Source organism: Podarcis muralis, chromosome 13 (assembly GCF_964188315.1).
Source record: "Podarcis muralis chromosome 13, rPodMur119.hap1.1, whole genome shotgun sequence".
Classification (NCBI taxonomy): Eukaryota; Metazoa; Chordata; class Lepidosauria; order Squamata; family Lacertidae; genus Podarcis; species Podarcis muralis.
In genome coordinates this window covers 17,092,159-17,109,035 of record NC_135667.1, presented here as the reverse complement: position 1 = coordinate 17,109,035, position 16,877 = coordinate 17,092,159, and the positions used below count along the sequence as shown (strand labels likewise).

At 45.5% G+C, this 16,877-nt stretch overlaps 2 protein-coding genes across 3 annotated transcripts in view; one reads left to right on the top strand and one right to left on the bottom strand.

Annotated features, from left to right (window-relative positions):
* The window catches only part of CORO1A (coronin 1A), a 79,588-nt gene that overhangs the window by 36,828 nt on the left and 25,883 nt on the right, over positions 1-16,877 (bottom strand). The gene's annotated exons all lie outside the window — the stretch shown is intronic.
* GDPD3 (glycerophosphodiester phosphodiesterase domain containing 3) lies at positions 8,558-16,528 on the top strand. 2 transcript variants are annotated; one of them, XR_003703422.2, is made up of 11 exons: positions 8,558-9,076; positions 9,401-9,443; positions 9,547-9,682; positions 10,927-10,972; positions 11,096-11,214; positions 11,939-12,028; positions 12,615-12,748; positions 14,537-14,596; positions 14,822-14,864; positions 14,961-15,012; positions 16,265-16,350. XR_003703422.2 is itself a non-coding variant. In XM_028702779.2 (10 exons), the coding sequence occupies exons 1-10, from the start codon at positions 8,935-8,937 to the stop codon at positions 16,397-16,399; spliced, it is 957 nt and encodes a 318-aa protein (XP_028558612.2). In that variant the 5' UTR covers positions 8,558-8,934; the 3' UTR covers positions 16,400-16,528. The 2 variants fall into 2 exon arrangements, 1 of the variants encoding a protein (XP_028558612.2); XM_028702779.2 differs by lacking the exon at positions 14,822-14,864 and having other exon boundaries at positions 16,265-16,528.

Genomic DNA, 16,877 nt, shown 5'->3' with positions numbered 1-16,877 from the left:
ACTTGGTCACTGCCATAATCCCTCAAGTGGGAGGTCACATTCTCACAGGAAGGTACTCATAGGTGTCAATCGCTGAGCAAAGGTACTCCTCTGGACTTGCCCAGGTGGCAGATTATGCAATTCAAAGTTTTATCGTTCCTTTGTAGTAGGTGCTTAGAATGTACTTCCCAATACGTATCCTGTATCTGCCTGTTGCCTCAACACATTCCTCCTATGTTTATCATGTATAACCCTCTCCTTTTCTGATGTAGCAATGATGTAGTGATGATGCTTAATGAACTGTATGCTGGGATAAGATATAAACTTTAAAAAGTCCTTGTCACCCCATCCTCGGGGTTCAAAATTCCTCTTTGAACCTGTTGCGCAATAAACTTTGGTCTACAGCTATTTGCTCTGGTTGGTGGCTGGACTCCTTCCTTTATTCCGCAGGGACCCGCGGGCTCTGCCTGACGAGCTGGGTGACTGAGCAGCATCGCACCTAGATTTTTCTGTAACAGTATTCATTAAAATAAATAAATACTGTACTGATTGATTAAAAAAGAGGGAATGCATCTTGCAAAGGCCTGCCTAAACATTTCTAGTAGACGTCTGAAAAAAGGGTGGTTCCTCCCAAACCCCTACTGGCAAGGAGTTCCACAGGGCAAGGCCTGTCATACGAAAGCCTCAGACCCAAGCAAAGGCCACCTGAACCTCAGGGGTTTGGGGAAAAGCACCAGAAGTGCCCCCTGAGAATCTCAGTGATCAAGGCAGAGCATAAGGAATCTCATAATCTTTAAGGGAATTGTAAGACAAGCCTCTTGAAAGTGTTGCTGAACTACAACTCTCATGAGCCCCAGCAAACATGGTCAATGGCCATGGATGCTGGGAGTTGTAGTTCAGGAACATCTGGAATATCAAAGGTCCCTCACTCCTGACTGAGATGAGCCAATGGTCCAATAAGGTGCTTTCCTATGACCAACCTTACAGGATCGTGGTATCGATAATTGTATGTATGTATGTATGGTATGTAAAGTGCTCTGAACACTCCTAAAGCACACTGTTCCAGCAGCAGTGAACAAGGTGAATTAAGTGAATTAAGGACAACTCTAAAGCATGCTTGGAGATTTGCATCTCCCTCAGAGGAAATGGGAATGGGGTGCGTCAGATGTCTTCCTCTAGCATGTGTACAGCTGACATTATCCAAAATATCTAAAAGTCACCAGTGAATAAGGAAAAGTGAGCAGGGACTGACTCACATGAAAGCAGGAGAGTGGAGAGGAAGTATGTTGTTGTTGTTTTTTTAAAAAAAGTTAACAAGCAGCTGGATGCACATCAATAAAATGTTTTATGTTTGGAGATTTTAATCTAGACTCATGCAAAGGTCTTGGTTAGGCAACAATGTCTGTCAAAGCAGGCTGAAATTGATGCAGGGAAAAGCAATTTGGGGAAAAACCTCCCACACTGCGTGTTTATTTTATTTTATTTTATTGAAAGCAAAACCCACACTTTTTGAGAAAGGAAACTCCCCCCCCCCTTTAAATTATTTCACCTCTGACTGATTGTTTACATTTATAGATCTGTTTTTGAAAGCCTCTTATCCAGGAATGTCTATTCTGAACGGCAGCCCAGGGCAGGCAGACTTGGGCAAATCCATGGAGGGGCAGGCTAGTTGGAGATGCCTGAACCTGCAAGGACCTTTCCTGAAGTGTCTTCTGGCCCTTCCGGAAAATATTCTTCATTCTCAATGTGTATGGGGTGCTCTAAAGAGTTATATACCAATATTTATATCCTGCTCTCTTCACAAGGATTGAACAGAGAGGGGTTCCCAGTGGGTCTCCTATTCCAGGCACTAGCCAGACCCACATGCAGTGGCGTAGCATGGGTTGTCAGCACCCGGGGCAAGGCAAGTAATTTGCGCTCCCTAACCCGTGGATTTGCGCCCCCTAACCCTAACCCCCAGATGTTGCGCCCGGTGCGGCCGGCCCCCCCTGCACCCCCCACGCTACGCCACTGCCCACATGGGCTTGGAGATTCGGCAAGTTATGTGCCTCTAGACCAGAAGGAGTGGGGAAGCTGTGTCCCTTCCATTTATTGATGGACACCCATCATCCCTGATTGCCAGCTGTGCTGGCTGGAGCAGCTGCCAGATGGAGGCCTGTGGGTTCCCCACCAATGATGCCTCTCTCCGCCTCCATGCTCTGTGTACAGGATGAACAGGCAAGAGACGCCACTTCTATGCTCCAGCTCAATAAGCAAAGCCCATAATATAATCAGCATCTGCAGAAGTGCATTAAAGGAGGGAGAGGAGAGATAAACCACCATTTGCCACCCTGGAAGTATAGCAGGGGGTAACTATTTTGGGGCGAGTTATCTTGAATACCTTTCGAAAACACAACAACATGGAACGAGGAAGTCTCTTAAGTGTCCATATCCAATAATATAAACAGGGTCAGACCAAAGCTACATCGAGCCCAGCTGGATGTGGTCAGCTAGACATACCATTGGTGCAAAATGGGGGTAGTTGTTTGATTGGCAGCTGTCAGTTGAAATTAATATTAAGTGCAAAATCTGACCAACGCTACCAGACAACCGCAACTCAGGGCTCATCCAGACTTCTGCCTCTTCTGCTGTTTTCCCATGGGAAAACTCAATTTTTACTGATGAATTGGAGCAAGCTTCAGTCAGGTTTTCCGCAGACTGGCGTTTGCTCCAGTTCAGAGGTAAAGAGTGGGTTTTCCCAGCGAAAGCAGTGGGGCAAATGGAAAAACACTTGGACCCATGCCTAGGAAGCATAGGGCAAGCAGAAAATTTTATAGGCATGTGGACAAACAGAAGTGTGGGGTACTGTGTCCCTACATCTCTCTTCCCTGTGGAACTTAATTGCTGCACTGGAAATTTGGCGTTAGTGTCTTAGAGACTGAGTTGTGAGTCATGCAGTTCTCAGTTCAAAATCTTCTCTTTGCCTCAGCACAGTCAAGAAGGTGTTATATTCTCTCAGTCCTACTCAGCCTAGTCTAGTCATCTACATTATGGGGATGATAAAAAATTGATCTGCTTTACAGCTTGTTTGTGAGAATTACAACATAATGCATATAAAGCACTTTGGAGGCTGAGTCTCAAAATATTATTTTGTGGTTGTGATCACAAGATGCGATGATCACCACTAACAGAGGAACAGGGAGTCTTATTAGTGATGGTAACAAGTTTCACCAGGTAAGAATGTAGCATCCACGTTCAAAGGCAGTCTACCATCGATTACTAGAGGCTAGAACAAAACAACACAGGTGTGGCAAGGAGTTTCCCAGGGCCATCTGGCTGTTGGGAAACAAGGGCGCTGGACTTAAAGGGCCTTTGGTGTGATCAAAGCAATGCTCATGAGTTCCAAAATATTATTTTCCGATCTCACGAATCTGAAACGGGTCTTCGGAATCAAACACACGAAACCACACTGACACTTCAAGGTTACAAAAGCTCTCTCTTAAGACAAGAACTGAGACAAGAACCTCTCTTAAGACTGTAACCAAGTAACACATGGGAAAATCACAGCAACAAGGTATCCAGCGACTCTTAACCTTCACAGTTCATTTATTCAGTCTCTTATAGGTTGCTTGACAAAACAAGCAACAAAGAAGCAGCACCTCTCTCTCTCTCTCTAACACAAACACACGTTAGACTGTCTTATTGGGCAGATGGGCCATTTGTTCTCGGTGCCTCTGTCGCTGACGTCTTCCCCAACAGCACCAAACACCGCTGGCACTCTGGGCCCCGCCAGCTATTTTGTCAGGTTGGGGAGATGAGGACAGGGTGCCCTGCAGTTGCTAGGCAACTGCAGTTGGGGACTGCATCTGCTGGGTTCCCCTGGCAACCAAAGCCTTTGCCGTCATCCCCCATAGGCTTGCTCATTCAGCCAGTCGGGCTGGGAAGAAGCCGCATGAGAGATAGTGATGCAGGTGCAAAGGTTGAACATGTTTGGGGGGAGGTACAAAGGAGATCAGGAGGTAGCAAAGAAACAGACGAGCCTGCAGATGGAGGCAGAGCTGAGATTTTCATTACAAGAGGTCCCATTTAGCTGGGCACAGCCTGGAATAGGAGTTTGAGGAAGAGTTGCTTTCCTTCCTATCTTTCAGTTGTCTACTTTACAAAGTAGACATTAAAAATGAAGTACCATTTGCTATAAGCAATGAAACCTAAAGCAATTCACTAACCAACAGAGTGATGCCTACCCCTCAAGAGGGAGGCGCATTTTCGAAGCTCCAATAGAACAAAATATTCTGGAAAGAAGCAATTGTTTGGGGCAGAAACAGACATCTTGGAGGAAGATATTCCACAGTATAGGGGCAGAAACTTGACAAGGTCCAGCTTCTTGTGGGTGCTAACCTTTCATTCACAAAAGATCCTAAGCAACTTTGTTGTGCTGAACAGTCTCAAAGGGCAGCTCAGCACAGAGCACATTGTAACAATCTAACCTGGAAGTAACTAAGAGGAACTAAGCTAAGACTGCATAGAAGCCATACCTTTGAAACACACTCCTAAAGGATGCTGGGAATTGTAGTTTGTTAAGGGTGCTGAGAATGGTAGCTCTGTAAGGGTGTAAACTACAGTTCCCAGGATTCCTTGGGGCAGTGTGTGTGTGCTTTGAATGTGTCTTAAAGGCATATACTCAGCATAAATGTCTGTATTTCAGTAGTGGGCACAGTTGGATAATCATATGAGGATTTTAAAAGGGCATTCTGGAGCCTTTGGGATTCCAGAAGCAACGCTGTGTGTCTGAGAGTACCTCCTGACTGCAGACCTGCTCCTTCAGGGACCCTGCAATCCCATCTGAAAACAGGCTTTCCCCCAGCCATCTGGTCCCCTGAATTCGCCGCCATCATCTCCAAGTCCATTTTCAACCTGGATTGAATTCCTTCTGTCCATTATCAAATCCAGGCAACTTTTCAGGGACTTCACCACTTTACCTGGAACTGAAGGAGGTGGTGGGCAGGAAAAGAACCAGGGCTGGGTTTCATCAACATACGGATGACACCATACAGCATCACTCATGGCAACATCACCCTGGAAAGAGAAACTTCCAAGGGCAATTCCTACAAGTCTCCCAGAAATCACCTAATACCTGCCATCAAGCTTCCTCCTATCCATGGTACCAATGGATGCTCTACCACTGGCAGCAACAGCCAGGTCCGGCCATACTAAAACCATGCCAATCCATGACTGGATAGTGGGTGAGCAGGCTGGCCAGGTGTGCATCTCCAAGACCTGGGTGAGGGAGCTGGGTGGGACAGATGTGACTCAGCTCTGCCCACCCAGGTACTCAGTCAAACATCAGCCCAGACTGGAGAAGGGGGAGATAGCTGATGGTGTAAAATAAGGATCAAGGACGTCTTCTGGTAGGAGACGTCAAGTGGGCCTTTTTAATGGTGTTGCCCTGTCTATGGAATTCCCCATTCCTTTGGCACCAGACAAAGACCTTTTGCTTTTTCCAGGCCTTTTAAGTTTTGATCCAACGTTTGTAATCCTATACACATTTACCTGTGTATAGCCCCACTGAACTCGGTAGACATGTGTACGTTTGCAGACTTTACCATTTTAACTTGCTGCTTTTAACTGCTGCTTGTCTTGTTTTTTTATTGTCTGTTTTAATACTTATTTTGCATTGTTTCCATTATTACATATCTTATTGTGAACCACCCAGGGAACCTCCTTGAGTGAAAGGTGGAACAGAAATAAACCAGGGTCACTGAAGCAGCATCTGTCTCCCAGCCAGGCCTGAAACCAGACTGGAATAAAAAACAAGAATTGTGACACCTTAAAGACTAACAAATTCAATGGAGTACATATGTGTATGCCACAATAAACTTGTATGTCTTTAAGGGGCCACAAGTCTCTTGTTTTTGCTGCAAGAGTGACTTACAGCATCATCCTAACCATGTGTCCTACTCAGAAGTAAGTCCTATGGAATTCAGTGGGGCTTAAAAAGGTAAAGGGACCCCTGACCATTAGGTCCAGTCGTGACCGACTCTGGGGTTGCGGCGCTCATCTCGCTTTATTGGCTGAGGGAGCCGGGGTACAGCTTCCAGGCCATGTGGCCAGCATGACTAAGCTGCTTCTGGCGAACCAGAGCAGCACACGGAAACGCCGTTTACCTTCCCGCCGGAGCGGTACCTATTTATCTACTTGCACTTTGACGTGCTTTATCGGCAAGTCCTAGGCTCTGTGGTTTAACCCACAGTGCCTCCCGCATCTCAGTGGGGCTTACTCCCAGATTAAATGGGTTTAGGTCTTAAAATGTAACCTACTACAGATTGGAATACAGTGGTACCTCGGGTTAAGAACTTAATTCTTTCTGGAGGTCTGTTCTTAACCTGAAACTGTTCTTAACCTGAGGTACCACTTTAGCTAATGTGGCTTCCCGCTGCTGCTGCCCCGCTACCCCCGCGCAATTTCTGTTCTCATCCTGAGGTAAAGTTATTAACCCGAGGTACTATTTCTGGGTTAGCGGAGTCTGTAACCTGAAGCGTATGTAACCTGAAGCGTATGTAACCCAAGGTACCACTGTAAGGCCTTTGGTCCATCTAGCTCAGTATTGCCCTCACTGACTGGCAGCAGCTCTCCTGCTCACTGACTGGCAGCAGCGTCTGTAACCAGAGGTACCACCGTAATTGGTTTCACCCCAAGAGTTGTCCTGCTGCTGCTAGTCCTTCAAGCATCTTCCTCACACACACATACCCCAAACTGGCCCAATTCTAAATTAGAGACCAGCCTATACAGTCAGGAAAGTTGTAATGGTGATTTATTTGTTGTTGTTGTTGTTGTTTAGTCGTGTCCGACTCTTCGTGACCCCATGGACCAGAGCACGCCAGGCACCTCTGTCCTCCACTACCTCCCGCAGTTTGGTCAAACTCATGCTGGTAACCTCGAAAACACTATCCAACCATCTCGTCCTCTGTCGCCCCCTTCTCCTTGTGCCCTCCATCTTTCCCAGCATCAGTGTCTTCTCCAGGGAGTCTTCTCTTCTCATGAGGTGGCCAAAGTACTGGAGCCTCAGCTTCACGATCTGTCCTTCCAGTGAGCACTCAGGGCTGATTTCCTTAAGAATGGATGTGTTTGATCTTCTTGCAGTCCATGGGACTCTCAAGAGTCTTCTCCAGCACCATAATTCAAAAGCATCAATTCTTCGGCGATCAGCGTTCTTTATGGTCCAGCTCTCACTTCCATACATCACTACTGGGAAAACCATGGCTTTAACTATACGGACCTTTGTTGGCAAGGTGACGTCTCTACTTTAAGAGGTGTCAAAACAACATTTCCTTTAAGGAAGCAGGAACATGTTCTTCTGGCAATGATGCATCAGTCACTGGACCGACCAAACCAGATAGTCCTCCTAGGCGACCTGTTCCGGGTCAGGAAGAGTCAAGTGAGAACATTTTGGGGCGGACTTCACCAAGAGTTTTAACGGCATCCTCAGGTGAAGTTAACTGAAAGGCAACCAGTAGCAAGAGGTCAAGGGATTCCTCACTGCAGGACTTTACAGTCAATGTGGCCCCTTCCAGGCTGGTTTCTTATTCTACACGATGATAAAGCAAACTGTCAGTGACAACAACAACAGTGTGAAATAAATGTTTTCCCCAAGAATGACACTGAGCTGCTGTTTAGAGGAGGAAGATGAAATTAATTTCAAGCAGCCTGAGGAGACATAACCTTAAGTGGAAAGGTCTGAACCCTTCATCCCAATATAACTAGTTCAACGACTTGAAAGTAGAAACCCTGAAAGGGGGGGGCAGTAAAAAGGGACAAGGAAATGTAAATTCTTCCTGAGCCCCCCAGAAAGCCTGGCCCATCAGTTCTCTCACAACTTGAACACTCTTCCCTTTTCCCCCTGAGATAAGCTGGTGGCAAAATTCATCTTATCTCACCCATAGTTAAATATTTATTAGGCTTCTCCTGCCAGAAAGGTGGCACAAGATACAGACCGGAAGGGAGATCCGTCTCTTTCCACAAACTGCAGCTGATATAAAATGTTGCCTGTGTCTTTGCATTTAAAGGGCAGGGTTGTTTCTTAAATGTAAGTTGCACTGGGGGAAGGAGACAGGGAGCGAGCTGATAGATCAGTGTAGACACGGAGGAGGAAATTAACCCCTTAATCCTCTTTGCTGCTATCCTGAGGGAAAGCCCCTTTCGGGAGTTAGTTTTTGCACTGAGAGGAATCCCTAACTGACGCCAACCTGTTTATATATATAAAAAATGCATTTCATTCCACATCTAGCAAAGGCCCTTATTTATTTAATTTTAGGAATGAGACCTGCTGCCATGGTGGGAGGGAAGGGCTCTAGCAATCTCTTCTTGAAGTCGAGGAGAAAGGAATGAGGTCAAGTGGCTCGAAGCAGGAAGGACCAGAGCACCTTCCTGACTTTCGGCTGCCAAGAAAATTGCTCTTTGCCCCAAGGGAGTGGCAGTCTTTAAAATGTGCAGGTTGGCATTAAGAGGGGAGGGGACAGGAGCATGATGTGTGTGTGCGTGTGTGTGCGCGCCTCTATATATGCACATGTACAGTCATTCAAGCGGGTGAACAGGTGCAAGATTAGAGAGGTCCTGACAGGCAAAGAGGAGGAGTAAGTTTCTGTCTTCTCCACACCTCATTTTTTTCCCCCTTCCTCCTCCAGTGCCTCAAAAAATCACATCAACCTGCTTATCCAGCCACTCCCGGCCAGGATAGTCCTGCTCTCTATCACACATTGCATTTGATCAGGAAGATCCCAGGAGTTCAGGGGTTCCAACCCACCTGATTTCACTCCATTTCCAGAGGACCTGAAGGGCTCCCTCCTCCCTCCGCTCTGCTCCTAATCCATGAGCATCATTCACTTTCCAGAGACTTCAGCGGGCCCCGGCTGAGCCTGACGTCTCTCTCCTGCCTTCGCCCACCAAGCCAAGGACTTTTAGCCTCTTTCCACCACTGCCATGGGATTCCAGCTACTCCTCTTTGGGCTGCCTGCCCTTGGGATCTATGCCCTGACATCCCACTGCCTGAGAAAGAAGCCACATCTGCTCCACAAGCCACACAGGTTTCCTGTTCGATGCCGGCACGTCTCCCACCGGGGCGGTGAGTTCTGCAAGGATGTTCGCTTGGCGGGGGGGGGGGGGGGCAATGACAGAGGTCTGGGAGGGGAGGGGTGGCGTGCTGCAGCAAGCCAGGGCTGAGAGAGCGAAGCCGTAATTCCTAGCAGCTAGCCCTCCCACTCTCCCAGTTCTGACAGGTGCAGATGTCTTTGTTTCTGCTCCAGTTCTCTAGACCTGCAATGCTGCATTCCTAGATCACAAAAAGAACAGACACTTGGTGTCCCTGGAATGGGAATGGGGTAATGCCATGCCAGCCCTTAGGAAGCTGAGTGCCTGCCTTCTGTCAACATCTCCGTTTTCTTCTCAGGTGCTGGAGAAGAGATTGAGAACACTTTAGGAGCCTTTAGCCAGTGAGTGTTGCCCCCCCCCCCTTACACCCCATCCTGCCTTGCACTGATGTTGCTGCTACAGCCATCCAGCCTCCCATGCTGATCTTTCTCTCCGCCCTTCCAGCGCACTGACCCAGAGGACAAACCTCTTGGAGATTGACTGCCACATGACAAGAGATGGGGTTGTGGTTGTGTCCCATGATGACAACCTGGAACGCCAAACAGGGCATAACATCAAGATCAGCGAGACGGACTATAAGGTTTGCAACGTACCCTGCCCCTATTCATTACTATTTGTGATATTTATTAGAGTTGCGTCCCTCTTTCTGTCTGCGCTAGAACACAAGGCAGCACCTGTCTTTGGAACTCCCTGCCTCTTGAGAACTAGAAGGGGCCCATACTATATTGTTTTGGATGCCCACTGAAAACTTTATTTCATCAAGCCTATCCATCCAGAGAACTTAACCTAACCCATATTCATTTTTTAAAAAAATCTGATCGTATCTGTGTTTTTATAATTATTTTATGTGTATTTGCTTATTAATATCGTGGATTTTAGCTATGGTTTATCTACAATTTTATTATGTGGCCCACAGAGAGCTCTTTGATTACGCAGTTTGTACATAATTCTAAATGAAGGAAGGAAGGACGATGAGGTAGTGAATGTGGAGTTCCCAGGTGGTCTCCCCTCCAGCCACTGACCAGACCCTCAGCTGCTTAGCTTTGGCAAGGTGGCTGAATAATTTATATATATATATAATTTTTTAATTACATTTTCTGTTTTACAATTTAAAGTCTTCCTTCATACATCCTTAAGATATCAATGACTTCCCTTCTTCTCTTTCCATGGTTCATTTTACATATCATCAACCATATTTTACAAAAACTAAACCATTCAGTATTTCATTATTACATCCATCAAAACTTATTGAAGTTATCTTAATGCTGCCAGCGCTTTCAGCTGTACACAGTTATTTCCCATATATTCAATAAATGTTTTCCAATCTTCTTGTTCTCTTACTCTATAAGTTAAGTCTGCAAGCTGAGCATATTCCGTCAACTTAAGTTGTCATTCTTCTTTGGTTGGGACCTCACTCGTTTTCCCTTTTTTTTGGCTAACAAAACAGAGGCTGCAGTAGTGGCATACATAAATAACCTTTTCTGACACCTGGGAATTTCAGTCTGAATTACCCCCAACAGAAAAGATTCCGGTTTTTTGAGGAAAGTACTTTTAAACATCCCACCCCCCACCCCCGCAATTCATTATGGGTCATTTCCCAATACTCTTTTACCCTTTTACAATTCCCCTGCAGGTGACTGAATCATGTGCCTAGAAGCCATTTGCTGGAGGACAATGGCTCTAAACCCAGGACCTGCCCCCATCCCAAAGAACCCAGGGGTCCTTACCCCAAGCTATGTTCTAAGCCCCCCAATCCCACATCTTCCCAAGAAAACCCAGGTGTCCTCCTGGCTCCTTAGTCCTTACCCTAATTGTGTCCCATAGGATCTGCCACCCTATAAGGATTCTCTGGAGGTGACCTTTTCCCCAGGTGAGTAGGAGGAGTAGAGCTGCTTTGGTTTGAGGGGTGCTGTGTTTGGGGTGCTCACGTGTGGTGGGGTTGTGCACCAGCAAAGTATGCTCCACCTGCTGCATAAGCCACCCTTTCCGACAGGACGTTACTCCCATGGCAAAGACCACCGGATTCCACGCTTGGAGGAGGTTTTCCAGAAATTCCCTGGAGTACCGGTCAATCTAGAAATCAAAGAGGATAGCGACGAACTCATACGAAAGGTATGGGGGCAACAAGCTACTATCGCTTCTTTACTTTCCAACATCTTCATTCTAGGTCACGATCCAGATTTTTGCTAATCTCCCCTTTCAATATTCAGAGCTCACCCTACTCCTAATCAGGGACACACAGCTCATCACACCTTATAGTGGGTTATACTAACCTAGGCAACATCAGTGCTGCTCTCCTATCTCCACATTTTCACTCTCCCACTCATAAAAAGGAGTCTCGTTGCATCTTAAGGACAAATATAAATTTATTGTAGCACAAACCTCTGGGGACTAGGCACTAAGCTTCATCAGACGCATCCTTGGATGAAGTGGGCTCTAGTCTACAAAAACTCAACACTACAATAAATTGCTTGCAATTAAGGTGCTATGCAACACTCATTTTTTGTTTTTGCTCTAACATGGATACTACCCTCCCTGGGATTTCCCTCCCAGTCATATAACTCAGCCACATTTGTAAGGAAGCTGATCTTTGTAGTCAACTACCAAGTTGAAATTAATTCAAACCTCTGAAGGGCTGGACTGTGTGGAATAGACTGCCCTGGTCCAGACACTTAGCTCACAACCAATGATTGGCAACTAGAGAGACCATCTGTGCCTTCCCACAACGATCTTCCATTCAGTTTCCAGGACTTAGGCAACTACAGAAAGTCAGTGCTTTTGAGAAAAACCTGTTAACTGAATCCACGTTGCTCTGCCTTCTTCCTCTTGCGCACAGGTAGCAGATCTTGTCCGAGAATACGATCGCTCCCACATCACCATCTGGGCCGCCTTTGAAGGGAAAGTACTGAAGAAATGCTGTGCAGCTGTATGTTATTGACAGTTTTTCATCCACCTTCACAGCTATTGGGCTCTCGGTAACTGATATGCTGGCACCGTTAAATGAGGCAATGCCTTTGATTGGTCCAGGTTTCTGACTGTAGAACAGAATGCAGGTTTTCAGACTATACAAGACTCTTTCATATAGCAAAAAAATTAAATAAATAAAAAACGAGGCATGGGTCAAAAGTACATGCCATAATAAATCAATCAGGGCATGGCTAGGAGACAGCTTCCTGCTTTCTCTGTTTGCTTCTTTGCCTACGCTGTTCCAACTTGTTAAGCTGCCAGGTTCCTCTGTCAATGACCTTGGGGGATGTACATCTGTGCAAGGTATCAGGAGCTCCCACAGGGAATTCTGACAACCCTACGACTCATAGGCTTGCTTGGGGGAAGATAAATGTCCAAACCAGTTCAAGTGTGCAGTGCAGATGTATGATACCCACAGATATGTCCCAGATGAGCTGAAGGAATCAGTGGGGGTGATGACAACATGTTCCGTATTTCTTCCTGGCTATCAAGCCTAGAAACCACAAAACCCTCACCTCATTTTCTCCTCTTTACCCATCCCCCAGAACACAGAGATGCCCTACATCTTCTCCATTAAACGTGGCATCACGATCCTTCTCCTGTACTACGTAGGGATCCTGCCGTTTGTGCCACTGAAAGAAACCTTCCTTGAGTTTCCATTGCCCTCCATTATGAACAGGTGACAGAAGCTGGGGGAGGTGTACGTGTGTGTTTGTGTGAAAAGAAATGTAAAGGTTCAGAGGGGCAGTTTTCCTGGTGTAAGGATCAGCAACTGGAAGTCTTTTTCCAAGACGTTTTGTCCATCTGCAAATCTCAGGGCTCCACAAGCCCATTGATACTTCCGTGTGTTTGTGTTTGTGTTTGTGTGTGTTGCTATGTTGGCCGCATAGGCACCGGCACTCACACCTTAACATCAAGAACAGAGGGAATGATGGCTAAATGGAATGTCCCTGTTGGAAGGCAGAATATCTCTGAGTACCAGTCACTGTTGCCTTCATGTCCTGCTTGTGGGAATTTTGCTGATCCTCTTGGGAAACAAGATGCTGAACTAAGTGGACCTTCGGTCTGATCCAGTTAGGACTCAACTGGTGTGATTTAGACTATCTGACAGAGCCGGATTATCCACTGGACTCTCAGTAACTGATATGCAGGCACTGATATCCATTGGTTTTTTGGATGTTGGTGGTCATGCACATTCATAACTTCTCTCTCTAAATCTGGGACCAGAAAGGGTGGGAAAGGAAATGATTATTACTGACTCTGGAAGGGAAGTAAGGTCCAACCAAACACAGGGAATGAGGTACCTCTGGAAGAAAAGTCAGGTCCAAGTGAGTTCACGCGGGGGGTGAGGTACTGAGGACCAGTTAAAAACATTGTACCAACAGCTTGTTAGGAGCCACATGAGTGATGAAGTGACATGATTCTAAAAAAACTCAGCACTTAATTAAGCAGCCGAGCTTGCATGATGGGATGCTTCTTCATAAAACAACAGAATCTGAACAACAACAACAACAACGAAAGCCTAGCATGCCCCTTCTTAAACTTAAAAAGACCCCGGCAAAGTATTCCTGCCACTGCCAAGCTAGATTTTGCTCTGCACTGGAGGTTTGCCAAAGTCCCATCTGTTTCATATGGCCTTAATATGTCCTGAGAACCTGCAATTACGCACAAATTAAGCAAACAACTTTTGGTGGCCAGAGGTACAAAAAAGAGAGAATATTACCGGTACTTCTTGAAACCTAACTGCTATTTGCCTCTTTCACTGAGTAATAATACTATGCCCAAGCTAGAATAGACATGAGACTTCTCCTCTTATCAAAACATTTTTTATTCCTCTATAACTGTTTTTTGGTTGCACAGTTAAATATAACAGTATTATTAGGATGAAGGAAAGGGAAGTGAAAACTAAGTGTGATGTATAATTCTTCCACAATGGCTTGCAAGCTGGGCTGTCCAGATCCCTCCTGCTTTCTGTATCCTATAATTTACTTGTAATTTTGTATATAATGGATAACCTATTAATAAAAACCTAGTCTTTTTTAACAAATAGAAAGAAACTTAATATATTGGGGGAAAGTTTGTAGCCTAGCCATTTCCTTAGTATTCCAAGTTTTATTTTGGACTGGAGGAGCATTCAGTCATTTGAGCCCCAGCTTGCAGACTGAGGTTGCACAGTTTTACCAAGCAACTGAGAGTGAGACTCAAGTTCAGCTGGACACGACAGGCTTTTCCGGGTACCCTTAGGCCTTCCCCATGTCATATTTATATGTTATAAGAAGTATAACAAGTGAGTTAAGTTAATTTAAATGTCGTGCTGATTGAGAAAAGGTGTGGGTGTGAGTGAGTGAGTGACTTGGGTTTTATGAAACTGTGTTGGAGCTGATAGCTTAGAAGAGGAATGGCAGGAAATGAGGACTTCTCAGTGATCTGTTAACTCTGCTGCCTTTTTGTTTTCCTTTAATTGCAGGACATATTTTCCAGTAAAAAAGGGCTGGTTTGGAGCACTGGTGGCTAAATTTGCCCACAAGTGAGTGAAAGCAAGCAATACTTTACCTGCTCAGTTCTTAAGAAGCCTGCTCACCACCAAACCTGACCCATTTCATCACCTGCTGCTTCCCTCTTCTGTATCTCTCATCTAGAGAACTGACTGATGCTCAAAACTATCAGGATAGGGAGGTCCACATGACCTACCCAACTGATTTCCCCCCTCTCCACTTTTAGCTGCTGTTCTTTTTTCTTTTTCTTTTTTTAGGTCATAGTGGGTCATGGTTTTGTTAAGGGGGCCATCACAAAAGGCAAAGGGGAAGTTTCTCTTGTTCTCTCTCCCTCCCCCAAATTTTACCACTTGAACTGCCCTGATATACCCCATCATATTTTCCTTTCTTTTATAGGATGACCATGCGGAGAAAGCTTTTCAAGCATCTGGAAGACAGAGGAATACAGGTAAATTAACTTGGAGGAATCAGGAATTACAGTACCTCCTTAGCAGAAACTGCTGAAGGCTGAGCTAGAAGGCTTTAGCCTGGTATTTAAGTATTTTGCAATAGGTGGCAAGGGGAAGAGGGATATTTGACTTCTTAATATCACTATTAGCTATATTTACATATAGTGCTGACACTTCACCCAAGAGGCACAGAGTCATATTAATAGAGTATTCTTGTGTGTTCAGGAAAAAGAGCTGCATAGTTCATGTTTATATGTGCAACAACCCTGGGTGGTAGATAGCTGAGAGAGGTGTGCCCAGCGCTTTCACCTACCTCAGCAAGTATCATGGCTTTCACTGTTTTAGGATTTGAGAGTGTGCTTATAAATGGTTGTGTCCCTTTCCTAGGCAGCAAGGGGTGTCTAAATCAGGTTTTTAAAAAATGGATTATATCCTCCTCCTAAGCATGCTATGGTATTTTAAAGACCTGACTTTGGCTGCATTGCATGCCATCTAGTTAAATCACATTACGCCCTCCCAAAGAATCCTGGGAACTGTAGTTGGTTAGGACATTAATAGCTCTATGGGGATAAACTACAGTTCCTTCCCAGGATTCTTTTAGGGAAGTCATGTCTTTTAAATGCATGCATAGTGCAAATATGCAGCCTCTGTGTGTGGGGGGGGGGTGTGGGTGGATGGGTGTATGTGTGTTTTGCTTTACTGCAACAGATTAATTCAGCTCTCCTCCTCCCCTGTAGTTGCAACTACAGCCTTGTGAAAGTAGCTCATTACTCCCACATTTCAGGTAGGGAGCTGAGATGTAGAAACAGTAGCATATTTGAGACACATGTTGCCAGATTTGTGTCATGCGTACTTGAAAGCTTAGTGGTGCTTATGGCATGCGACGGAATGGCGCTTTAACAAGTTCATAACTGAGACGAAATCTCAAGCAGGAACTTCCTCCCTCAGAGCTCACACAACCCGCTCTATATTGGTTCTCAGATGCCTGTGGCATTAGTGCAACCATCTTGTGTTTTCCAATCAGTAAAGTCATCCTTATGATTTTTCCTTACCAGGAAGTTTTCTTCTTCTTCCCAGAAAGAGCATCTTGCTGACTGCAAAGCAGTTATTGTGCCTTTTCCTCCACCACCAACATCCTGCTTGCAGGGAAAATGTTGACTGAATTAATAGCTGCATGAATAAGTGATCAGCTGGAACAACTAAGGGCTCCACACTCAAACCCGTCATCTCTTCTTCTTTGTTTCCGTATAGGTTCTTCTTTGGGTCTTGAATGAGGATAAGTATTTTGAGGAAGCCTTTAGCTATGGAGTCTCCGGAGTCATGACCGATTATCCCACCCTCCTCCGGAAGTATCTAGACGCTCACCCACCCCTTTGCAGTGAATGATCCGCAATGTGGGAGAATAGCTCCTGACTGGAAAAGGGGGAGAGGTGTGTGAGGTCAGAAGAGAAGACAAGACATTTTGTTGGGGGTGGGGGTAAAATAAGAAACAAGTAAACTTTACTGTTACTAGTAGTGTGTTGTGTTTTCATTGAATGAGCAAGGTATGTGTAGAGTGTCTAGGATTTTATCTGGCCCACAGTTGCGCTAAAGCACACTATTTGCTACAGCCCTGCTTGCAGACGCCTGAAAACCTTAATTTGTATATTGCGCTTCTAGTCTTTCTTGATTATAGCAACAAGATCCCAAAAGAAGAAGAAATGGGGATTTTATCTAGGATTTTATCTGGCCCACAGTTGCGCTAAAGCACACTATTTGCTACAGCCCTGCTTGCAGACGCCTGAAAACCTTAATTTGTATATTGCGCTTCTAGTCTTTCTTGATTATAGCAACAAGATCCCAAAAGAAGAAGAAATGGGGGAGG

What these genes read in the sequence shown, in the direction of transcription:
- GDPD3 (XM_028702779.2), top strand. Translation starts at nt 8,935, where the DNA reads ATGGGATTCCAGCTACTCCTCTTTGGGCTGCCTGCCCTTGGGATCTAT. An exon ending in GCACGTCTCCCACCGGGGCG is followed by an intron (nt 9,077 to 9,400) that starts GTGAGTTCTGCA and finishes TTTTCTTCTCAG; the next exon opens with GTGCTGGAGAAGAGATTGAG. An exon ending in GTGGCTAAATTTGCCCACAA is followed by an intron (nt 14,597 to 14,960) that starts GTGAGTGAAAGC and finishes TTTCTTTTATAG; the next exon opens with GATGACCATGCGGAGAAAGC.